This window comes from Corvus cornix, chromosome 1A, assembly GCF_000738735.6.
Source record: "Corvus cornix cornix isolate S_Up_H32 chromosome 1A, ASM73873v5, whole genome shotgun sequence".
Taxonomy (NCBI): domain Eukaryota; kingdom Metazoa; phylum Chordata; class Aves; order Passeriformes; family Corvidae; genus Corvus; species Corvus cornix.
The window spans coordinates 55,007,515-55,033,139 of NC_047057.1; the positions used below are offsets into that span (position 1 = coordinate 55,007,515).

The window sequence follows — 25,625 nt, forward strand, 5'->3', positions numbered from 1 at the left end:
TTTTCCTTTAAAAACCTTCCAGCTGTAATGATTTAATACGAATGTGAAGCCTGGATCGGTTCTCAAAGTGGAATGAAGCTTTTGAGCACCGCGAGGCTCTGCAGGCGCTGCCCGGCCCGGCCCCGCTCCTGAGGGCGGCAGCGCCGCGGTCCCGCCCTTTCCCGGCGGCGGGAGGCGCTGAGGCGGCACCGCGCCCTGTCCCGCCCGGGGAGCCGCGGGAGGAGCGTGAGGGCTGCCAGGGGCCCCGGGGCTCTGGGCCAGCGGCGTTCCCTCTGCTGCAACAGGAGGGTGTGAGGTGCCCTGCCCCTGCCGCCCGTGCGTCCCCTCAGGGTGAGGCGGCTGAGGGCACAAGTCTCCCTTGCTGCTCTGAGGTGGGTCCCCACGGTGAAAAGCCCCACACAGGACACAGGAAATCCACACAACTATGGGCTTGTTTCGTATCTTTTTGGGGCAGGGGAAAAAAAAAAAAAAAAGAAGGTGAGTTTCTCTAAAAATCACTTAAAATACACAGCTGTGGATTGAAGACACTCAGATTGGCTAAACAGGTACCTACACGGGATGGGTGAGGGCTGCGTGGGCTTGTGAGGTGGCAGGATTGTTTTACACCTGGGTGAGGAGGACTGAGCAGTTCTACTTTGTAAACTGATTTTTAGTACAAAGAAAAGTGTCTGTATGTCAAATAAAATATATGCTTACAGTTCAAAGTTGAAGTGCTTTGGCAGCACAGGGACAGGCACTCTCCCTCCTTTACATCACGTTCTCAACAGTCAGAGTAGTCAAAAAGCAGATTAAATCTTGACAATTTTCTCTCATTTGAGGATAATTCTAATGCAAGGGCTTTTGATTTTCCAGTCAATAAAGACACCTGTTTTTCAAGACACTTGCAAAGTCTAAAAATCTTCATGCTACATAGAGAAGCATCAACCTCAGAAAAAGCTGGGTATTAAAAAGCACTGTTGCTTCCTTAGTGTAGTGTGGCCATGTTTACAGATCCATGGAATCTGGGATTAAAAATAAAATTTCACAACTATTGAAAAATAAAATTAAAAAAAACCCAGAAACAGGAAACCTGAGGTGTGTGAGAGAGTTGTTAATGTTGGGGGGACTTTGTAGCCCTTGAAATTCAAAAGATCTTTAATGGAGTTCTCAATTTCTGTGTGTGAACTTAATTTTCAGGTCTGTCTGTGCCCTGGCTAGTGGAAAACATACTGATATTTCTAGCTGTGTTGAATTGTGTCCAGAATGAGAGGTTTAGGGTAGTGTATGCATGAAATGTTTACCAATGTAGAAATGGCATTACTTACATTACAGAATGCAGAGGTGTAATAGCTATAAAGAAAGATAAATCAGAACCTGGAAGTTGCCCAAGACTTTTAAAAATGGCATAAGCATATGTATATTTGTCTCTACACTGTGGGATGGCTTGTAGAATCACATTGCTCTCTATGGTTTATCATTTCTCTATTTTGGACAGTAGAATATTGGCATAGTATAGCTTTTGGGGAATGCAGTACTGGATATGACAAAATGTATAATAAACCTTATAGACGCTAAGCTGGCAGACATCTTAAGACAATGGATAACTTATATTTTTTTTCCAGCAGAATCAAGTATGTTCCTAATAGCCCTGGCATTTTTTTAGCATGTTCTTAAAAGCATTGCTGATGGGTAATGCTGTGGAGTACCTCAAAACTAAACTAGTTTGACTGCTTGCAGGTGCAGACTTTTAAAGAGATACCCATAACAGGTCCATGTAAGCGTGAAAACATACTTATTTTCAATTTATTGTGGGGGAAGTTATGTGACAAATACAATATACTGTTTCAGTAGGGAAAGATCTCACCATGGCACCATCGGGAAGAAAGCATGGAGGAAAAGCTGGTAAACCAGCACAGGAAGATCAGACCATACCTGCTTATGATTTTGAGGAGGAAAGAAAGGAACTGAGTGGATCAGAGGAAGATCTTAGAGAAGGTGCTTATATGACTCTTTTAGCACATTTGTAAAATGTGAAGTTTATCACATTTGTGAATATGAATAGATAGGAAGAGAATTCTGAGTCCACCAGGGACTGGGCAAATCATGGTTCGTAATTCCTGAGACCACCAGGCTCCTCCTGTGTAATTCTGATTGGTAAGAGGAGAGAGCCCAATTGAACAGCTCTGCGTGGTGCACTATTATGTCCTGACATTCCAGGTGGAGTCTTCAACAGAGTAGAATTTTATCACATGATTATGTTCCCTTATTTTAATGCCATATCCTTCTGTCACCTGGCAGCACAGAACATTGTGAGACCAGGGCGGGGCACAAGAGCTCTGCCCGCTTGTCTGAAGCATTGAGTCGGGTAAGGTTGTTGGAGTTCTAGCAGGGTTAAGAGTACTTCAGAAAGGATCTGAACCAAAGAAAAGAAGTAGAGAAAGCTGAGGCAAAAAAGAAGATAAATCAGCTGAGGGATTCTTGTTAATTTTGAGGGAATATCATCAAAAAAGCAGACTTGGCTTAAAAATACAGTTCTCAATCATCACATGATAGTTTTTTGTAAAGTCTGGTGTAAGTCCACTTCTGAATTTTTCCATTTCAGCAGTTATCTCTGGGCTTATTTCTCATTAATTTCTCCCCTCCATTCATTTAGACTAAATTCCTCATTAATGAAATCTGACAACCAAGGATTTTTGTTTTCAAAATAATGTTAGTATCTATCTGTGATTTTGATTTTTAAAGGTATGGAATTACAGTACCTATTTTATGGTAAAATTGAGATTGAACTTTACAAATTTTTATCTTATTTTTACTTTCTGATGATTTTTATATTGTGAGCTGGGAGTAATGGTGAAGTAGTGGACAGAGAAAGTAAAACTGTTTGGGACCAGTGTAGAGAATTCAAAGCAATGCCAGCTCAAATCTGGCCTTGCAGAGTAATTCACCACCATCTGTCAACTCCAGACTCAAAGTTACAGGAGCTGCCTGTGTTACTGACAGGAACTGAGCCCCATGAGATATGGTTGGGGAAATGGCATTACAGAAAAGTAATTACACTTTTAATAACTCAACCAACACAAAATGTATTTTTGTAAATATTTCTATAATCCTTCTTAAGGTGACACACCAGTCATGGACAAGCATGGAAAGAAAAGACCTTTGGTGGCTACGCATGTGGGTCCAGATGATGTGGGGTAAGGTTAGATGTTTGGGGGCTTTTTCCAAAATAAGCAGGTCTTAAATAGATACCAACTTCAGTTATTCACTACGCTCATTTTTGCTTTGTTTGGGTTTGGTTTTTTTTAGTATTTGATTCAAAAATTAAGTGACAGATAATACAGTAGTTGTACGTAAATAAAGAAAACGTAGCATTTTAAAATGGTAATTCTTCAGTTTCTTTGTAGGTACTTTTTAACATGCAGGAAAATTTGATATATTTGTGTGAATCAAAAATTTTGTATCTTTTAAAATATTATTTCTTTTATCCTAAGTTGTTGATAATTTCAATAAATTCAATTTTTTTCCCTCTGATTTTACTGCTTGAAGATATTAGCAATACTTTAAATGATCCAAATATTGCATTAAAAATAAATTCTTTTCACAGATAAATTCTAAAAAAAAATATTCATGGTCAGTGTAAATGTAATAAAAAAGTATATGCTGAAATAGTTTTCAAGCAGATTATAACTGTTGAGTTGAAGATACTGTTTTTACTGTATTACACACTGCCTTACACACTGGTGTTACCATCTTAAAGATGCTGTAAAAACAACCCTGATATTATTTGCCTTGGATTTTTTTACTGTGTCAGTCATGCTAACTGAGATGAACTTGTTTTCATTTGGTGTTACAAACACCCTTTTTGTTTTCTTTGTTATAGGGAATGATCAATTTTATTTACTGACTGCCCTTACTCAAGACCCTTTAAATGCCTAAGTACCTCTTTACTAGGGAGTAAGCTAATAGATTCTAGCATTAATTAAAAAAAAAAAAAAAAAGCAAATTATTCTGAAAAAGAAACCTCTCACAGGAGGAGAAAAGGAGTGTAATTATTTTATCTTATGGCAGTAGCAGTTCTGTCCCTGCTCAAAAGTAATAGGCATGTGAAGAAAATTAGTTTTAAGCATATACAACAAGTCTTACTCTCAAGTCAGAAAATGGGCAAATAAAAATTTGAAACACTATTTTGTAGGGGTGAAGTACAGAATATGTTGGAGAGATTTGGAGGTAAGTACACTTACATTCTAATAAATTAAAAAAGAGTTGCAGAGTTTAAAGTAGTTACTTACCATAAAATAACTTTCAAGACTTACACAAAATGACCAGTTTTTGTAGCATTTTTCAGAATTTCTGAAAAAAGCCAGTTTTCAGAAAAGAAAAAAAAAGTTATATCTAAGGAGAGCAAAGGGAAAGAAGAGGAGGGAATAACTATATAAATGAGTCACAGCTTGTAAGTGTAGATAATTACAAACGAAAAGGGAAAGATGCATGAGCACTTTGGATAATCAATTCCAATCTTAAGAAGAAGTTTAGGAGGTAGTAAATATATTGTAGAGAAAAGGGACAATAGCAGTTTGCTGTTGTTCTCACTCAATTTTTTGTCACACTGACAGAGAGGATACTGGGGCCAGCAAGACTTGAGTGAGAAATAAGGGGTGTGTCAATGTTAACATAAGCAGCAAAAGAGAACCAATAGTTGTAATTCTAGACAGGCAATTTTGGAGGTAGAGTTTAATTGTGATACAGAATGAGAGAGCAGTCTGTACTTAGTACTTCCAGCAATCTAAAGAGCAGGGAATCAGCAGATAAGAGAATTTCAGCAGTCAGAAGTACTATGAGTTTCTAGAATAGCCAGATAATGAGGCTAAGTAATGCCAGTCATCCAGTGATGAGAGATTTGTGTGTGTCACTTAGCAGGATTTAGTATAGTCATCATCAGATCCTCAGGTGGCTTTACCTAGTTAAATTACCAGCTGAATTCTAGATAGTGACAGGTTAGAGAAAAAACATTTTTAACTTATAAAGAATGTACAATACCCATCACAGAGTAAGCAAACATCAAAAAGAAAGAAGGAAGGGAAACCATTTTAATGCCAGCATTATGCACTCAGTAGCTGATTAATACTTTCATTGTATGTAATAAAAGAAACCTGTACAGCGTCATTACTTGCATATCAAACTTCAGGTGAAAGAGGAGCTAAAGTAACTCCTTAATCCACAAATTAGGAGTTTTGGCTGTCACAAAATTACATATTTTGTATCACATATTAGAGTGGTATTAGGAATCTGCAATTAGGATAAGAGGAGGATTTCACTGTTAAAGAGTTATGGTTGCTTGTAATTTAAGACACAAAAAAGGAAAGAAAGGAAGGATGGAAGGAGGGAAAATGAATGGATCAGAGAGAGGATGCTGTCTGTACAAAATAGTGGGTTTGGCATTAGCAGGGGTGGATGCCTCAGCAAATCAGAGAGGTTTGACAGATGTTTCCTGAAATCTACAGTGAGAAGGAAGAGAAATTTCTGTATTAACCTTAAGCTGTGACTTGATAAATCTCCAAATGTAAATTGAAGTGAAACGAACACAGTAACTTATATTAACACTTAAAAAGTACTGTCTCTCTGAAGTATAAAAAATAGTTTTTCATTCATTATGTTCAAGTAATTTGCATAATACTCTGAAACAGATGTTGGTTAGGGTGTATGAGGGGCATAAGCAAGTAGCATTCCCACCAGTGCCACCAGCAGACTGAGGGACACTCACCACAGCAGTCCAGATCACACGAGTGTCATTAGAACACACCTCATTTGCTTCTCCAAAATGTAACTCATCAGCATTTTTAATACATGGCACAATGTATCCAGTATGCTTAATTTCTAAATATTCTTTGACTTTCAGCTGACATCAACAAGGCTCTCTTAGCTAAGAGGAAACGATTAGAAATGTATACAAAAGCCTCACTCAAAACCAGTAACCAGAAGATTGAACATGTTTGGAAAACACAGCAGGAGCAAAGGTGACATTTACTCTTGGTTTTCAAGCCTGTGAACTAGATTCCCTTCTGTCACAGAATGGATAGTTGCTCTGTCCTCTTGCAGTTAAATAGCAAGTACTGCATCTAATGTTAAATATCTGCTCAAGGCCTTTGCTGCCTCCAGTTGTGTTCACTTTGTTAATCTGACAGGAATAATTTAGAACATTCTCTTTTGAACAGAGAAATTTAAGATTTGGAACTCTGACACCAATGTATGTTAAAGAGCTGGCCTTTTATCTTTACGGAAAGTGACCTTTGATGTTATTTTTGTCTTTTAAAACAATGTGGGGGGGGGGGGTTCCACTTTGGACTTTTCTGTTTCTAGGTGAAAACTAAAAAATGTTCAGTAAAACTTTAATACCATTCTGGTTAAGAAAGAAAATAATTTCCACCTTGCTTAACATTCCTCTCGCCTCTTAAGGCATATTTAACTACTACATCTGATACTAGAAGTAGAGCAAACTGAAAAATGAGACAGCTGAAAACTAGAAGTCAGCAATACTTGTAACTGCCTTGGTGTTGTTCTACATTTATATGTATTTGAAACTTGTATGGACAAAATTTTAAGAAATGAGCTAATCAGTTTTGCAATATAAACAGCTTGTGTTAAAGCAAACATCTTTAATTGGGTTAGAAAACCACAGTAAATCTCAGAAAACCTGACACTGTTAGGAAGTGTCTTTTTAACCAGCATTTCTTTTTAACCAGTATTTTATGGGAGTGCTGTCTCTTTATAGATATATTCCACATCCACTCAGTGTGTGTTCAGTTTTTCAAAACATACAGTATTCAAATAGGGTCAGATGTCAAAACAGCCTATTTCTTTATCTATGCCAGCTTTTATTCTATTCCATGCATGTGTTGAACCTTAGCTTTCCCTGTAGCTAAAGATTTATTTATTAAATGCTTTCCCTGTAGCATTTGTCATACTTACAGATAGTATCTGTTTATAGGCAGAAGCTCAATCATGAGTTCTCCCAGCAGTTCCTGACTTTATTTCAGCAATGGGATGTAGATGTGCAAAAAGCAGAAGAGCAGGAAGAAAAACTAGCAGTGAGTTTCCAGCATGGCACAAGTTTCACTGTATTTTCACAAGGAGGGAATATTGTTAAGACATTCAAGAAATATGAAAACACTTTATGTAGTTTAAACATAAATATATGATTGTTGAAGTTTTGGGAAGAGGGGTGCATTTATAAGTTTTATTGCAAGTTTATAAACACTGTTAAGTAATGCCCTAGGCCAGCATATGCCTTGAGAAAAGCCTAGACCATTCAAGGAGAAGAAAGATGTGTGCTGTTTCTGTCCATCCATAGTCTTTGGGTGTGGGAACAAAGGAATAAAAGAAAGTCGTTTTCTTTTAGCACACATTGCTTAAAAGTATGCCTGTATATAATAAATGTAGGAGAATTTGATCACTGAAAGGGGATAGGAGCTACCCAATGGAATGTAATCATGTGATGTTGCTGTGTTTGTACTTCCAACATATTTGCAAGTTTTGCTTTTCCCTAAGTAGCACATTCCTCTGGGATACCCTAAGAAACTGTGGGGGATAGGAATCCTCATGGGATTTTACAGGGATAATTCAGGTTGCAAGAGACCTCAGGAGGCGACCTGGGGCTTAATCCAGTCTTCAGTCTTATTTTCATTAATAAAAGCAAGGGTAACTCTCCAGACAGAGATCGACATTACAAGGCACAGATTTCCAGTGAAGGCAGAATTTCTGATTCTGAAAAATGACACTGGTGTGCTGTCCAAGCACTCTGGTTAACAACTGATGCAATTATGTTTTTCTTTCGCTGCTGCTTCAGAATATGCTTCGCCAGCAACAAAAAGTTTTTCAACAGGCACGAATAGTTCAAAGTCAGAGACTGAAAACCATTAAGCAACTCTACGAGCAATTCCTAAAGGTAAATCTTTTTCTTGGAAGGCAGCTGATCCTTATCATACCACTTAAGAAAGCTGCATTAATTCAGTGTTTTGTTTGGTATTTCCTTAACAAAGTAACTAACACACTAGACAGCAAGCAAAAAACTTGGTTTGAGTACAACCAAACAAAAATTTTACTTTTTAGTTAAAAGCCTTCCTCACAAGAGAAAATCTTCTGTGCCTTAATCATCTTCAGGACCCTTTTTTGGGCTCTATCCTCTGTATCCGTGTCGCTCTTGTACTGGGGAGTCTGAACTGGACCCAGCACTCCAGGTGTGGCCTCACCAGCTACATGGCCCCCAGCATACAGGGCAGATTCAAGTCCATCAGTTTCTGACAAACCTTAATTTCTGTTCAAGTAATTTCCTAGCTGATTTTGAAATTTCAGTTAGTTATGATAAGCTTGGTGTTTGGTTTGGTTTTTTTCCAAGTCTGGTAGTTGAGAAAAATAAATCTGAAATCGAGAAACTCTTAGTTTAAAATAGTCAGAATATACAGAATCTATTACAGAAGCGTTAATAAATAATAGCAGTTCCAAAATGTCAAAAATGTCTTAATCAAAGAGGAAAAACTGAACAGAAGGTCAAGTATTACTTTGATTTTTCTCCTCAAAGAAGATCAAACAGTAGACGTCAAGCCTTAAATAAGCTTAATACAAATAAAGGAAAATGCTAACTAGACACATGCACAGAGGTAGGTGTAATTTTATGTACAAAAAGGGAAGATAACCAGGGAGTTTTATTTGGCTTATTTGGGGAGAAGTGTGCAAAGAAATGTACTGGGGTTTATACTCCTCACTTCAAGTCCTGCAAGGTTGTCATAATACTGAACCCCTGCCATTCCTGACAGATGTCTGTTCAATCTCCTCTTGTACTACTCTTAATTGAAATGCAGAATAAGTAGCTGAGACCTCACAGAGGCTGACAGGAGAGTTCTATTTTTTTCTCAGGGTACATATTGTTTAAATAGGAATATAGACTGGAGCATGAAGTCCTGTATGATTCCTCTGCCAAGTTTGTGACAAACTCATCAATTATCAGTGATCACTGTAAAAATTAAATTGTAGTATGAATAATGATTGGGTTGTCTGCTTGTTTTAAATTAACCCCTTGACACTGAGGAGTTCTGAATTAATGTTATCCTTAACTTCAGAGCATGGAAGAGCTGGAGAAGAGCAATGAAAATCTTCTGGCTGGTGCCCAAAATGAACTTCGCAAGGAAATGGCTATGTTGCAGAAGAAGATTATGATGGACACTGTAAGTATCAGATCTATGAAGTTAGTTAAATGCAAAAATAGAACATTCTATTAAAAGTCATTTGACATTCATTTAATTCAAAGGAATCATACTGATACAGCATTTGTTCAGCATTATCTCCTTTTCTTGTGACAGCAACAGCAGGAGATGGCAACTGTTCGCAAGTCTCTTCAGTCCATGTTATTCTGATGGCTCAGTGGAGGAGCAACTTGTACCTAAGTAACATGATACAAGTACAGGCATTAGAAGGATGTTGAGATTTGGATGTTAAGATTTAAATGTTTCAAGGTTCTTATTAAACGCTTTCCTGGATTGTTCTAATCTTGTCTGTTAATGTTGTAAGAACATATCTTAGTAAACTTTTATTACTGGGGGGCAGTATGGACCCCAAACCATTCACTGTCTGTCCAATTAATTTTTAACTATTTCATATCCACTTTCAATAGCATTGGACTGTTTAAATTGTTGCACTTTTTCTAATGCTTAATTCTTCCCCTTGTTACAATTTATGAAATATGCATTACCCAGATTTTACATCATAACTTGAGGCCTTTAGGTACATTATGCAAATAGAAGCATTTCTAACAAGCTGCAGATTTTCACAGTTTCAACACTTAGTCTGCTGATATATTAGCAGTTATAAAAATTCACAGGGTATGACACAGCTCAGATAGAATTGTTTAATGATGTGTATGATGGTAAATTAAAGTAAGTTTGTTAACTCTTTTGTTAGTCTAGGCATTGTACTATCTTTCTATTAGTAAGGGATTTATAAACTGCTGTAATTTTTCCAGAAAACAGGGTCTTTTTAGTTAAATGATGAGCTTAAGGTATCAGCTCAAGTAACAATAAACAAACATTATGCATTTTGGGGTATATACTTTTTGTAGAACCACTGCTAGAAGAAATCTACCTCATTTATTTAGTACAGGCTATTACAAGCCTTTGAGATGGAATATTACTTTTTGCAATCCCAAATGACTAGCAATTTAGGGAGGCCAGAGTTTTAAGGATAAAGCATTTATCTTTTATGTATCTCGTTACAGTAAGTAAGTATAAATGAAACAATTGGCTTAGTGTGCATGCAGTTTGTTTTTACAGAAAACCATTACATCGGAATGTCCACTTTTACAAATTAAGTAGTTGCCAACATATTTAATGCTTTCATTTAATACAACAGTAGATAAAACAAAATCCATCCACACGCCCACACACACAAATGTGATGTTTTCATAACAATGTGTTTCAAAACCATATTCTTCTTCTCAGCTTACTAGCATTTTTTAGTTCAGAGTCAAGTCATTTGATGGTGGTTCTCCAGGTTTGGAAGCCAGATTAGTGATGGCTAACTTGCAGAAACTTCAGCTGTTAGCTTGTAACTGATGTTGAACAAGTAACCAGCATGGATTAAACTTGTTCTGCCTCTGCTAGGATTCAGAACAGGAGCAAACATGGAAGTTACACTGCTACAGTGATGCATGAGGTAATACGGGCCTCTTATGGGTAACCAATAACAATGCTGATTTGTAACTACTGAGTCTCAGCCCTCTAAGGACAATTACATGAGGCTATGAAAGAGTTGCTTTCTTATGAAAGACAGGCTCTGCTTTGGATCTTCAATAGGAGCTTATTTGTTAGCATTGCCTCCTGGTTCTGGTTTTATTTGTTAGTACTGAGTCATGGTTCTGTTTTTCCGAGTGATTTCTGCATTAGTTTCCTATCATCCATATACCTCAATCATATCCTTAAAATTACTTCTACCGACTATGCCATGACACAGTTTTGACCATTGTGGAGAGCCCACTCATCTAACTCTAAAGACATTGCCTGGGTCTTTTCATCAGGTGGTTAATTTGCTTACAGTAATTCAGCCAAACTAAAATGGCCATTACCATCTTCTTTTCTATTTGACCATGGCCTGGGTTCAGGCTAAATTCATGTGCAGATGCTGCGTCATTTCCAGCCTCAAGCAGGAATAGTAGAATTCACTCTGAACTGATATTAGTTACTTCGAGTTGTAGTCCTCTGGCAGTAACTGCTACAGTTATCCCTCAAAAAAGTTATTTTATTCTTCTTAGGTAGGAGGGTAGTGGATGCTACTTTATTCCCTCCAGACTAGCAGACAATACACCACTTTAAAAGTCCCTTGAATGCCTCAGAACGTATTTTTGAATTAATAAGCAGGTACGAAGCTGCAGTGGTAGTATTTTTAACACAAACCATGGCATTCTTTATTGGACAGTTCAGGAAGGACCATGAACTTGGAGCTCAGCAACTGGAAGTAGTAATGCACACTTACATTCAACAGCTTTTTACATAAATCATATTCAAGTAGTACCTCTTTGAAGGAGCTTAAGCTTATAGGGTTTGTGTGCAAGTAATAATTTTTTCATGCAGGTAACAAACTACTTTGATTCAGCTTTTCTCTAATGGCAACAGCCCTGTTGTTAGACATGCTACCCAGTGGGTCTGTTCTTAAAGGAAGAGAGAAGCTGATATTGGGCCTGCATTCCTGGAGAGTTTTACTTTAAGGTTCAGTTTTGTGCTCTTTTGCTTGGATAAAGTACAGTGGGATCAATTGTAAGGTAAATGAACACAGCGATAGCAAAACCACCACAGAGGGAAATACAGAAGGGCGGGCTGCAGTGCTGGAGCTACAGACATTGAAGTTTATCAGTGAACTTTGTCATTTGCTTCCATAGTCTTACAGATACAAGTTAGGGTGCCTAAAGTGAGTCCTCTCCTTACATAGCTACCTGTAGTCTAGAGGATGAAGTGCAATGAGACTAACCTTATTATGACTACAAAACCAGAAACTGGCCTTGAAAGAAAGTACAACCTAAAGTTTTATGTAGTAGCAGTAGGTTATGTACTTAGATACTAGAGAATGCAAGAAGTCTAAAGGCACTCATAGCAGTACTTTGAAGTAGAAGAAAATTTTCCTGAGCTGTACCTCCTTTATCTACTGATCCAACAGCTTGTGCCTTAGAAGTACCAGGAGATTGAGTGATTTTTATCTCATGGCTGCCCTCATTTTACCAGTCTTAACAATGCAGAACTGAATTCATTGGTATGTCTGACAACCACTTCAGAGCAATTCCAACAAAACTTTAGAAATTAATGCTACAAGATTAGACACTTGGGTTAGGGAAATGTGAAATTCCTCTTCAAATTCTAGTTGGTAGCACCTTGGATTGCATTCTACATTCACCAGAAGTACAGAATTAAAGTTACCTAACAGGAAATGGCAACATTTTCAAATGTAGTATTTGTGGTCTGAAACACAGGGAAATACATACTGGTTCAAAAGTATTGATACAACAGCATCTGCAGAACTTTGTATCTACTAATTCTAACATCTGGTAATGTCTCAAATACAGTGAACTTTCTCATAATACTGTTTTCTTCAAAAGCTGTATCTGTCTTCCCAAAAACAGAGAGGCTGCTTCATTCAACATTCCCCTAACTGCTTCTTCTCTTGTCCTTGACCTATTTTAATCAGTCATTATGGTTTTGAACCTGCTCAGGAGCTCGATGAGATGAAATTCTGAAGACATGTATATGAAGATGAGAAGCAATCTGTAGGCACACGCCACTGGCATATCTCAGCATATCAAACAAGGATATGAACTTCAAAAGAACAAAACAGAACAGATTAAAAAAAATCCTTTTTTTTTTTTTCAATTGTCCCTACTACAAATATGCTATACTTTAATGAGAATTTATCCAAGTCACAAGTGTAGCAATCATTTTAACACACAGCTACAAAGTGGTCTAGTTTAGAATTACAAACAAAACCGTCACAACACCTCAACATCCTAACAGCACTAAACACTTAAAAGATCTGATAAAAAAAGGTTCATCTGCAGTTCACAGAACAACTTTAAAAAACCCACATGGACTAAAGCATAAATTTACAAATCTCTCCTGAAATTGCTTTCACATCTCTGTTCCAAGGAAAGCAAGCCCATCAGCTCCCAAAACCATGTTTACATGGTACCCTGGCACTCCCTCCACAATGACAGCTGAAATGTGAGCAAGTTAGAAATGGCAGAGCAGAATGACAGGGACAATTCTCAATCTGTTCCTTTAAGTATGGTCAAAACAAAAAGTATAAACCACTTACCAATGCTATCCACAGAACAATATATTCATCAATGAAACTGTTGAAGTATTGGTCCAAAAACAGAAGTCCTGGTCCAATAAATGCAGAGTCCTGAAGACAAATTTCACTTTTTGTCATGTGAGCCACCTATGTTTAAAAAAAAAAAAAAATTAAAAAGTGCATCCCTGCAAGATTGGTGTAACTACCAGCAAACAGGCATCACATCCTTGCCCAGCAATGTTCTCTTGGAAATTGCATTTATACCTGTGCATTTCAGCTATCTGCAGGGGTTCCCCACTCTAGTTTTCCAGCACTGTATTCAAAGGGTAAGACTACACAAGTATATTACTGAAAACAAATACTATCCACTTGAAATACTGTTTTCAAGTCTAACTTGAAAATTTTGGCTTTCTCTAGCCAAAAGCTAACTAGGAAGCAGACTTTTGCTTAAGTGGCAACACTTGTTCTCACTGTTTAGTAAGAAAGTCCATAGAATACCTATTTTCTAGTGTTCTAGTGTTTGAGAAATGTCATCCTTGGAGAAAAAAAAAATCATCTAGCTAGATTACTGATGGTAGCAAGTATGTAGTAAGGCAGTTTGGTTTTTTTAATCCATTGAGTATTTATAAAAAAGATAAAGGCAAAAAAGACACGTTTATCTCTTCATTTTAATGATCAAAGCAAATTCTTATTTCAGATAATTAAATCAGAATTTACAGCACTGTTAGTACGGCTTAAGAGACCACAGCTAGGACGTTAAAGACAGACAGTAAGTGCATTTCTAGGAGTAAGCTAAACAAAACTGGAAGTTCTAACCAGTACATTCAACAGCAATTATGTGTTTGCATCAGTGTTACATATAATCTCTCTGTAGGACCCCGAGTCTAGTTCAGTATCTTGATCCCAATAAATATGGTAATACAGTGGCAAAGAAAAATAGGAAAATGGTGCCCCCTGATCCAGTAGGAGTTAAGCCAAGAACTAGTTTAGTTTTAGGAAGTTTAGGATTGACTTACTACCAGCTTCTGTGAAATTTTGGCATTCACAAACCCAAATGTCAAGACATACAGGCAAGAATGTTTTTCAAACAGCTGAGTTGTAGACTTTTTATAAATCATAATGGCCAATGTGATAAGCAGTCCAATGTGCAGGCCTGGTGAAAGAACACTTGTTCCCTAAAATAAAAAGGGACAGAAAATTTGTCTTAAGTTTCAGTCACACAGTAAAGTCCAGATTTTATATATATTGCAAATCCCATTAAACAAAACCGGAGTTATCAAAACCTGGCAAAGTCCAGTAGCATTATCCCACTGCTCTTAGTATCCTTTGCAGTGACCACTAAGCAATTTTGTAAGAAAATTCATTGCCGTTCCTGTGACAGAAGAAATCCAGTAACAGGCAGAGGGAAGGTAGATAATGAAGTCTTTGCTTTAGCCATCTAACACTTTCATGCCTGTCTGCTTAAATGCTTAAACAAATAAAACCCTTATGGACTATCTGAAATGCAATAAATAATGGGCATAAATTATTCAAACCTCATTTTGATTTTTAGAGCAACTTACTGCTATTGTAGATCCATTCTTTCCAACCCCTCCACCAAAGATGACACGGAAGTAATTGAGAAAAGAAAGTGCTGTTCCACACAGGATGCCAATAACTGCAAAGAACTTCAGTTCTAAGCCCAGCAAAGGGACCTTAGCAGAACACAAAAGAAACCAAACCAAAACAAAAAAAAGAAAGAACAAACAATAACAAAACAACAGAAGAATATTAAAAGTTAAGCACACAACACCTTTTTCACCTTTTTTAAGAAGTGATTAAAGAAGCCACTCTTACCTACTAAACAAATGTCTTATTTGAATTGTCACTTTCCTGGGAACAAGCTCAGGACAACAGTGTTTAAAATTTGTTTCCTTACTAAGAACACAGTAAGTATCTTTTGTTATGTTTAAACTCCACTTCAGAGTACTTAAATTCTGTTCTTGAAATTCAGCTACATCTTACTCTGTTCCTCCTTAATATGTTCTTCAAATATTTTCACTACGTAAGCAAAAACTTGACACAGACTACTGCCATCACCATGGTATGGGAGCAGGAAGAGGGATACTTCCTTCTATTTCTCTGGATGAAACAACACTGAACCACAGGAAACACAAACACCATCGGCCAGCTGTGTGTTTTGGTACGTTATTTGTGTGCTGTATCTTTGCGTATCACGAGACTATCATGAATAGTCTCCAGATACAAATTTTAATTGAACAGTTACCTTTTGGAATCAATTGCAGTTTCAAGGAAACTTCCAAAGGCAGCAGAGGATTAGGAAAAAGAAGTAGTAATAAATTGAAACTGTTGACTATATTTTTGAATATACAATGTTTTGAGATACAGCATAACTACAATAGATTCTAATAGTGAGGGAAAAATTAATCATAATTTAAGTTTAATGCACCTGCTTTATTTTCCAAAATGAAAACAAGCTTTTTGAAAATAGGAAAAAAAAAGCATCTTACAGGCTGGGAAAAGGAAACAAAGTTTAGCTAAACATTCCTTAATTGTTTAGTAAACTTTTGAATTAGTTTTCATTTCTTGGTGGTTTATATTTGGGTTAATTTCTATTGGTTATCAATAGTATGGAAAAGTCTCAGTTCTTTGCACTATGACCAGTCAGAACTATAAATTTCTGCATAAAGACCCTAGAAAGGTTGATGATGTTAGTCTAATATACTTTTGATGCTGTCCACTAGAGTGCATCTTTAAAGATCAGAAGTCAGATATCAAAAAGTTTTGTGAAAGAAAAAAATTCTTTAAATATAAGTATTTACATTTATGTGGCTGTGGCATAATTCTTAAAAATCAGTACATCTGCATCGACACAAATACAGATAACTTAACCAAAACCCCCTGGTTTCATCCCATGATTTCATTAGATTGAAGCACTTCATCCTTAAATTTTCAGATAAATAGTTTAACTGAACAGTAATGTATGTCTTGCAATAAAATATACAAAATTTAGAAAACCAGAACAAAAATTATTTGCTAAAGCTTAAGTATGTGTGGAGTATTGGTGCCAGATCAAAAGTTTGTATGTGGCAGATGGGGTCTTTTTTCCTCTAGGTAGGTACAAATTTGTGCATAGGGAGTCACGCGATCTAAGTAAACTACAACATCAAGATAACCAGCACTCATACAATAGGCTAAAACAACATTACACAACTAGTAGGTGTTGATGGTACTTGTACAGGGCAGCTTCAAATACCACGGAACTGTGGACACTTACAAAAATACTCAACAGGAACTCTGAGCACTTAACACACTCACCTTATAGTCCCATATCGCTGCTCCTCCATAGGCAGATATCAAGAGCAACATTGTTATGGCGATCTGAACTTCAGTTACATCAATTCTATGAAGGGGAAAAAGAAAGAGATTTAGTTAAAGGACTTCTTGCTGTAAGTATAAAGTGTGTGTGGAGAGAGCGGGGAATAAAACCCCAGTAACTGTACTTCAAATTATATAAATATATATAGAATATTACTTTCCTTGGCTGAGAAAGCTACTCTATATGGAGGCACACATCTCCAGCTAAGATTTAAAATTAAAGCTATACTCCTTTTCTGGAGCAAGCTACATATAATTTTAATAAGGGGAATATTTAATGAATACATTGTTAACTATTTGAAAATTTTGTACGAATTTACAGACCTGTTGATGTGTAAGAATCAAATCAAAGCTTAAGGCAAGCTCATAGTAAATGCAATCAAGCGTTTCCATTAAAAGCACAGCATATAAAAGCAGAGACTATAAAGAGCAGGCTGGGAAAGAAGGGATTTCTTTAAGCCTTGCATCATGAAAACTTGACAGATACAGCCTGCAAAACAAGGGAGGACTGAGTCAGTGGATAGCTGAGCATTTGCCTTATTTCTGAAGACATGACTGCTATCTTGCTTTCCTCCATAAAAGGTGCTTTGGAAAAGGTGGCCTTGTATGCCTTACAAAGTCCAGACTCTGTATTTCACCTTTTTTTGTTCTCAGACAAGACAGACAACTCTTTATTGTTGTATTTAATTGATGAAACCTCACATGAAACCAAGGCTCAAGAAAAAAAAAAATCAATACTTTTTAAGCTTTAACATCAATAATTAAAAATAATAACCAAAGAAAGTGCATATCAAAGGTACCTTTTATGGTAACAGAAGTTTTGAGACAGGTACCTTATGTTCATACTAAAGTTACCAGCAAACAGTGAAAATGAAGGTTCCAGATTTCTTTTAGCAGTTGGAATAAATTTGCTGTTTTAAGGTATTACGACCAAAGTCAATGTGTATTGCTACTTGCTTAGCACATGACCTGTCTGCACAGGAAACAGTGGATTTTTAAAAGGAGATAGCAATCAACTCCTGGGTAATGGAAAACATTTATCTGAACTTGATAATCTCAGTAACATTACACTCTCTTCTTTCATCAGAAAGATGGTGATAAATCATGCCAAATTTCATCATAGTCTGACTCTTAGAGGATCCAGACTTTAAACTCCAGTTAGATGATAAGCTGACATGCTCATTCCCTCTTAAAACCATGAGAATGGGGAGTCCTTCCTAAGGTGTTGTATTCCCTCAGCTTTATCTGCTGTAGGGCTCATCAGTCTGTCAGGTGAACCAGTCCAGCTTGTCAGTCTAGTGCAGGCTTTTCATCTTCTGCCCATTTGATGAAGCGGCTTGAGTCAAATGACAGTGGAGCTGGGAGTGAGCTCTTCCCTCTCTGCCAGGGATGAAGTGTTACATCCACCCAGCCATTGCTGAACTTGCTCATGCAAAAGCACCCAAGTGCAAGTGTTCAGAGGTTGCACTCTGCACTATTAACACTTGGATTTCTAATCTGCATTGCCATTGTTGCTGCTGGGGGTGGGAGGAGGCTCAAACTTGAAGCTGAATCATGTGCCAAAGTTTAATACTTAATTTTACAGAGGCTCAGACTGTTGGTGGCAACAGAGCCCAAATTAGAGTCCAAAGACTTTACTCAGACACTGCAGTATTCTACAATCTGACAGTGTCACATTATTCAGCTCTCTGATCCTTCCTGCCCATCAGCACTAGGAATCTCTCATTTGTGATTTATTTCTAAAATCTAGTGCTGCTAACTGAGGAACAGCATCAGTAAAAACCTTCATCCATCTTCTTATCTACCATGATATTTAGAGCACTATACTAATGCCTTCTTCAAACCTCTATGCTTAAGAAAAACAAAATTGGGAGCCTTGAAAAAAACTGTGACCTGTTTTCACTGGACAGAAATAAGTTACCTTGGAGAACAGTTGTGTCTATTTAACTTAAAACAGTAACCATGGAACATTAGGCCACTCTGAACTGTTTGTACTATGCACTATCATTATGTTTAAGTAGAAGTCACCAAGTTTTTAACAAAATCTTTATGTAGTAAAGGAGTCCCAGTGACTTCCTGATGTGGGGAAATCATTCTCATGCTTTACGCAAGAATAAAAGGCACAGAAAAGCAGCCATGTCTGCAAAATGCCAGAGCTCATGGTCTAGTCCAGCTCCCTTCAGAGCAGCCTACTGTCATGGACAGAAAGTATCCTATTTCAGCCATCACTGTAAAGCACCTATTTTTGTTTATAGTTTATTAAAAAGATTAGGATGTTCAGGCAGGCAGAAGAATTATAGTTTGTGTGGTAAAATGCATTACCAGCAAATCAAAAAGAGCTCAGAGACAGCCTGCATTTGATGCAGTGTGCAGGGACAGCTGGTCACCAGCCTGTGTGCCTGGGGATGCGCAGATTTGCTAAGGTGCTTCTAACAGGACAGAGCTAAGTAGGACTATGAACAGGTGACTTAGCAAGGGACTGGGATTAGTAGAAAGACAGCCAAAACTTATTTCCAGTTTTGCTGTCACAGAAGTCTCTGACCTTTTCCTCTTCTCAGAAGTAATTATACTAAAGTGAAGCTCATTGCTTAAAAACGGCAAAAGGCCGTGGGCAGGCACCACCACAGCTACAGGAGAGTGCAGCAATCCTCACCCTATTAGCAGTTAAATTGAAATTATTATTTTCTACATGAATTTCATGACTTCTCCTCCTATGCTGCAGTGAAACAGATAAAATTTCTATCAAGTCATGAGCAGCACCACAGCAGTCTCTAGAACTGTGACCTAACACAAAACACAAAACCTCAAGGACATCAAAGCCAGTATGAGCCATATTAAACGAAAGGCCCTCATATATATGTGGGGTAATTTTTCAAGCATTGCCAGATGATATGTGGAACTCCTTGAGGACGCAATGGGTGCAGAGAGTTCATTCCAAGGAAGACTGAAGATATCAATGACAGGGAAACCCATTAGCAGGGGAATTTCTCTAAAATGCATGTGGTTTAGAGTTCCCTGAGGCTGAAACTGTTCTGTGGCTGGGAGATTAAAAGGGAGGTACCCAGCTTGCTCTGTCCCTACTCCTACACGGGGCACTTGTCTGCAGTGTAAACAAGACCTCTCTGGCCTGAGCCTGCATGGTGCCTGTATGGGCTCTGACAACAAATCTGCAGACTAAAGTGCCAAATGCATGCAAACAAAGCATATAGAGCTAAAATCAGCTGCTAAAAGAAAAAGTTCTCAGTATTACGCAGGGCTTCAAGTGCTTGTCAGGTAAAACACAAGATTGCTAGATTGGTAGGGAGATGAGAAAGAAGGTGAGAGAAAGAGAAAGCAGGGAGTAAACCAAGAAGAAACTGAAATCAAGGAGCTAGCAGTCTCAGACATTAAGGCATATGTACTTCTAAAGATACCTACTTACTTTCCAAACCTTAGTATGCCTGATACATATGTCTGCCAGTGAGCAGAATAGAACATGAAAAGTCCCACAAAACAACAGAAAAACAACCAGTCAGGATTTGTTCCTAGTCGGATTGCTATGCAGGATCCAAGGACAACAAATACTGAAAAGCAGAAATGAACATGTTAGTCATATAGCCTCTTGGCTTGAAGTTAAGAGAAATTTAAAAAAATAAACTAAAACACAGGACATTTTACATCACTCTAACAACGTAATGCTATGACTGATACTTCACAGAGTAGCTGACCCTCAAGGACAGTCCTGGCAGGAGAGACCAAAACACAGCACTCCTTCCCTGCCAAGACAGGGCCCCGCCCTCTAGCCAACAGTGGGTGTTCTCCCTCCTACCGGCCTTGTCATCTCGTGTTCTTTGCAACACTGACAACTTCAGCTGAAGAGCCAAGCTCAGGGAGACTGACAGCTGCACTTCTCTGGGAACCGAGGCATAAAGAAGCTACCAATTCCCAGGGCAACTGTTTCAGCCATTGAGCTTTACAAAACTACAGGCGCATTGGCACCAACAGCAGCAAAATACGGAAAGTGAAACTGAGCAAGGCTTACTTTTTAAGGACTTACAACTTTTTAAAAACTAGTTCTTCTCAGGAATATAAATTACCCTTCTCCTACGTGCCAGGCTACCCTATTACCAAACCGATACTTTGGCACCTTACTCCTAAAGTGGAGTATGTGAAGATGCACAGTTAAGTAGGAGCAGAATACATCTTACCCAACATTTGACAAAGGAACTTCTGAAATATCCCCCCTGTTACTGGCCAGGGATGCAAAGGTCAGGAGATAGTAAAGTTACTCTAAAAGACCCTGTTCCAAGCAGGAGTTCGGACTAGATGATCTCCAGAGGTCCTTTACAACTTCAACAAATCTGTGACTAATCAGCTCGTCTTGAAAACAGGTAACTTTTATAAACTAGGATGGGTGACAGTAGGTTAAGGCTACCTGTGGAAATAGAGTCGCAACCATGATCAAAGAGTTCTCCTAGAGGAGAACTACTGTTTGTTCTTCTGGCTTGCTTCCCATCAATGGCATCCAGAGACTGGTAGATAAAAAGTCCTATTGCACCCAGGATGTATGCCCAAAAAGGTGCCTGTAAGAGATTCGTAGAAAAGGTCACCAAGTAGTTCCCAATTTCGCAGCTAATAATCTGTTTCATAAAGGATAAAATAATGTTCACCACAAAACTGTACTATACTGTGCTTTTTTTTACTTAATTAATGGACAAACCAAACACTTTGCACTAATTTCTACATGAACTGTAGTAACTACTGTAATGAACTCCTCCAGATACACCAGTGGAACACAGGTCCTTCTAATTATTTAAACAAAAGCAATCCCAGAACTTTAGCCCCTCTTCTGCATCAACTGATTTACTTTTCTACCTTAAACCCACAGTATTTCTATAATTATTTGCATTCTTTGTGCTGAAAAATGTTATAAAAATAAAAATCATCTTTAAAAAAGGAAGTAGTAGCAAGGCACTTATTAAGCTCTCAGCAGTCTGAGAGGTGCTTGAATGATTTGCTCAGATTTACAACATAAAAACCCATTAAGTATTTTACTAAAGGCTTCAGCCTTTAGGGAAAAATATTTTTTCCAACACACAAAATTGACTACCGAGGCATTTGGGACAGGACTTAAAAAATTAAGAAATTCATTAAATATGAAGAAGAAACTATCTACTTAATACACACCATCAGTTTCAAACCAAGCTGTTACACTAACACCACTCTTAGCTTCAAGGGAACTGTTCTGCAGACATTCCTTTCAAAAGCACTGTTTTCATATGCACAGTCCTTATGGCTTTGTCTAGGAATTAGGTTTTGTTAAAAATTATTTAAAACATCTTTGGAACAAAGCACAGGCAACATTTTTGCCTCATGTACTTTCCAGAGGTACCTTTAGTATTTAGAAGCACTGTTCACGAAAACAGAGTCAAAATCAGGTAAAAATGCTGGAAATACAACTTGCAGGTTAAACAAGGGAACAGCCAGACAGCCACAGAGCTGAATCCTTTCCCACTCCCCACTCAGGGACAGCTGCTCTGGCGCTGCTACATTTCTGCAACTCCCCTCCTGCGACACGAATTGATCAACATGTGTACATGTATTTCCTAAGCCCAGTAAAGGCTATTAAGCAGATTTAGCCACCAGATCAGATCTCAGTGTGCTGAGATTTGTCCACACTCAATTAAACGCAGTGTCGCTGCTGGGGAAGAAGGGAAAATGGCAGTCATCTGTCCATTCAAAGGCAGCAGTAAGAATGCAGCCGAGGCGAGCTGCTCCTCCAGACATTCTGATGTCTTGTCATCATTGTTCCGAGCTAGAAAGTTACACCTCCAGTTAGACTGGTCACAAAACACACAAAGAAGCAACATGCTTAAGGAAGGTCCAGTTCTGAATAGCATTTTTGCTGTTATTTAAGAATTCCTCACATATTCCAGTCTAGCTGATACACTGCTATCAAAGTCAAATAGTTGGCTGCTTCACCCAGCTTTGAAGGAAAAGACAAAGAATCAGGAACTCCAGCTTTAGGTGCAAGGTCTGGATTTGTATGCACATGAAAATCTAGAAAACTTAAAACATTCTTCAAAACTGGCAAAGCTGTCTTCTGCCTTAATCCAAGGAAACCAAGAAAAATTGTTATCACAGATCATGTAGGAAGTCTTAAACAGGGAAAAGAGGATGAAGAGATATTCCAATGGACATTTAATATACTGGTATTTGATAATTCCTGCAAAGATCACACTATAGAAATTTAGGTCAAGTGAAGACAGCAATACATGTTTGATGTTTACTGATGGAATTAGTTGAGTTACTTAGCCGCCTTCTCCCATTTAGTGTCTAGTTACACAAAGGAATCTTGTCTTGGGGCATGGGGTTAAAGCAGGGAGGGAATTTTTAGCCATCTTTTGAAAAAGTTTCACTCCTCTAATGAAGGGGAAAGGATAAAGCTTGTGGAGAACAGGAGATGACTGTGGCTACCCCAGGACTGTGGATCACCAAAAGCTCCATGGAGGCACAGAGAACTCAAGGGTCTCTCCTGGCATAAGGTCTCACTTGGTCCCACATTGTGCAGAGGGGCTGCAGCTACCTCCTCTTTCTCTCCACCCTTCAAAAACAGAGGGCTGTCAGTCATTGCTTGGGTACTTCAGAATGTAAAAGCACAGTTAGGACATTGTTGAAGCTAAGATAATTTTAGTTGTGATACAATCCACACACTAAAGTCACCATAGTGTATACACTGGCTTTCAGAATAACTTTGTTATGTGGAGAATAACACAGAATCTCAAACACAGCAGCTCCAGACCTATAAGCAGAAATGCCATGAGAAATCACTAGTTTCACTGTTAGGAAAAGACATTGCCAATTTATTTGAAAGACATTGCAAATTTTACCATTCATATTTCTGTGAAGTGCCACAAAGATCACCTGCAGAGTTTTATGAGGTGTCCTTACTGCGACATACTTCTATTCATTATGAAAAGATAGCTTGAGATCTACATTTAGCTTCTCGCAAAGCAAGTGTAACACAATATATGCAAAAATAAACAAATACATCAGCTTTAACTCAAACTTTTCCTATTAGGTCTTTTTGACAAAGCAGTAGCTTTTGTCCAGTTGCAAGTTATAGTACAGGTATGATCATTCAGGCTGATCCAAGTCTGTTAGCATTAGCTCCTACTGGGACAAATCAAAGCAACAGTCCCTCTAGTTCCAAAACTAAAGCACTCGGCCCCTTGCTGATCTGGAGGAAGGGTGAGCATTTTCATCTGCCTCCCAGTAAGTGTATCTGTATCCATTAGCAGCTGTAGCAGATGTATTAGCATCCCCACAGTTAAAGAGAAAGGAGAAAGATCCTAGTAAGAGCAACATATGTCAGAGAGCTTAGAAACACTATCTGGAGCATTTCATCCCTAGGCCGTCAGTCCAAATCTAACCCAAAGTGGTAAGAACTAAAATTCACTTGTGATCAACTATCATTTAGCAGATTAAATCAATGTTCTAATGTTTTAATTGGTAAAAACAGAGTTTTCCAAATCACCAAAGGTTCCTAATAATCAGGAATTTTCTCTGCTATCTTCCCTCTCAATACAGCTCCTGTTGCTGTCTCCTTTGCCTTCTCACATGCCTGGCTGTCCATTCAGGGATGTCCCCTGATGGCTTCCCACGCTGGACCCAAGTAGTTTTCAAATTAGAGAAGTGGGAGCATCTGAGAATGCTGACATGGCTGAGCAGAAAGGTCAGGAGGCTCCCAATAATCATCAGCTTTTCACTGATGAGGTGTTTATTATCTCTGCCCAAAGTTATATCCTGCCTAAGCAAGTGCATTATTTGGCCAGAGCTAGATGCTGCTCCCATGGAACTACAAGAGAATAGAAACCTGGGGGGAAGGAGGCAGGGAGGGAGAGGGGAATGCTTCTCTGCTTCAATTCAAAATGATGTCTGAAGATAATACAGCCCCACAATCCTGTCACACACAGATTTGATACAACTGGTCATCTACTGACCCAGAGCATGTCAAAACAAAGCCATATACATGTAGTGTTTGACAGGTATGTGTGACATGCCTCTCCTTCAGGAAAAAATGGGGGTTGAACAGCAGGCATTCTTCTCCTCCCATGATTCCGCCCCACAAAAGAGCATGGACAGTTACAAAAGACAACATGTGTCAGGGAAATCCTTTAGAACTTGTTTCAAGCAAAGCTCTCAAGTCTGGAAAGTTCAACAGGCCAAGCTTTTGCAGTATTTAAAGATTCAGTTTCCCTTAATTACTCATCACGTTTAGCCATAATCTCACTTCCTCAATCCATGGCTAATAGTTTTGCCCTAGTTTACATGGCCCCTCTCTGGATCAGATCCAGAATAGAGGGAGACATTTAGACTGGACTTCCCCCTCTTCTTCCCCCTGAACATGGATCATTTCCCACACTTCAGCACAAAGCACTGTGTGCAATTATACTAATAGCAGGATAAGGGAAGGGGCTGTTCAAACCTGAACTAGAGCAGGGAAGACAGCATGGATGAAAAAATAAAAATAATAATCAAATAATTGTACCATAGTCCAAGTGCATTTCATGCATACCAAAGACTCTCTGCATTCCTTTAGCACCCTTGTCTCTCCAACAAGCCCTGTCTAAAAGAGTTCCCATCCTTCTGTGTCAGGATTCCTGGACCTTCTTACTTCATGCCAAATAACCTCCTTCTCCCATTCACAACTGATCGCTCTGTTCCTCACTCGTGGGTTTTGGCTGAATTTCCCACTCCACTCAGTGCTTCACACTTCTCTTCCAAGTCAGGTGATGCTTTTTCCTTCACACTCTCCCCTCCCACACACATCCCTGTTCATACCAGCTGCTCCAGTTCAACGTCTTTTCTACTTCTCTACTCTCTCTCCCACACAGCTCAGCTGTGCCCCTGCTGTTTACATAATATGATACCTGTCAGTATCTTCCCCTCATTATTGCCCTCTG

The 25,625-nt window shown here is 38.4% G+C and overlaps 2 protein-coding genes across 4 annotated transcripts in view; one reads left to right on the forward strand and one right to left on the reverse strand.

Annotated features, from left to right (window-relative positions):
• On the forward strand, window positions 1-9,596 carry SYCP3 (synaptonemal complex protein 3). Of its 3 annotated transcripts, XM_010410445.4 has the most exons (8): window positions 1-1,974; window positions 3,098-3,173; window positions 4,172-4,206; window positions 5,876-5,993; window positions 6,965-7,064; window positions 7,823-7,921; window positions 9,093-9,197; window positions 9,333-9,596. In XM_010410445.4, the coding sequence occupies exons 1-8, from the start codon at window positions 1,845-1,847 to the stop codon at window positions 9,384-9,386; spliced, it is 717 nt and encodes a 238-aa protein (XP_010408747.1). In that variant the 5' UTR covers window positions 1-1,844; the 3' UTR covers window positions 9,387-9,596. The 3 variants fall into 3 exon arrangements, with proteins under 3 accessions (XP_010408747.1, XP_019148089.1, XP_019148088.2); XM_019292544.3 differs by lacking the exon at window positions 7,823-7,921; XM_019292543.3 differs by lacking the exon at window positions 9,333-9,596 and having other exon boundaries at window positions 1-371; window positions 1,828-1,974; window positions 7,823-9,183.
• Window positions 9,248-25,625, reverse strand: part of CHPT1 (choline phosphotransferase 1) — a 21,539-nt gene continuing 5,161 nt past the window's right edge. The window contains 8 exon segments of the mRNA XM_039570388.1: window positions 9,248-9,412; window positions 12,717-12,827; window positions 13,324-13,449; window positions 14,319-14,477; window positions 14,865-14,996; window positions 16,621-16,705; window positions 20,102-20,243; window positions 21,095-21,242. Of these exon segments, the coding sequence (XP_039426322.1) occupies window positions 9,368-9,412; window positions 12,717-12,827; window positions 13,324-13,449; window positions 14,319-14,477; window positions 14,865-14,996; window positions 16,621-16,705; window positions 20,102-20,243; window positions 21,095-21,242 (948 nt within the window). The 3' untranslated portion in view covers window positions 9,248-9,367.

What these genes read in the sequence shown, in the direction of transcription:
- SYCP3 (XM_019292543.3), top strand. Translation starts at nt 1,845, where the DNA reads ATGGCACCATCGGGAAGAAAGCATGGAGGAAAAGCTGGTAAACCAGCA. An exon ending in AGAGGAAGATCTTAGAGAAG is followed by an intron (nt 1,975 to 3,097) that starts GTGCTTATATGA and finishes ATCCTTCTTAAG; the next exon opens with GTGACACACCAGTCATGGAC. An exon ending in AAAACACAGCAGGAGCAAAG is followed by an intron (nt 5,994 to 6,964) that starts GTGACATTTACT and finishes ATCTGTTTATAG; the next exon opens with GCAGAAGCTCAATCATGAGT.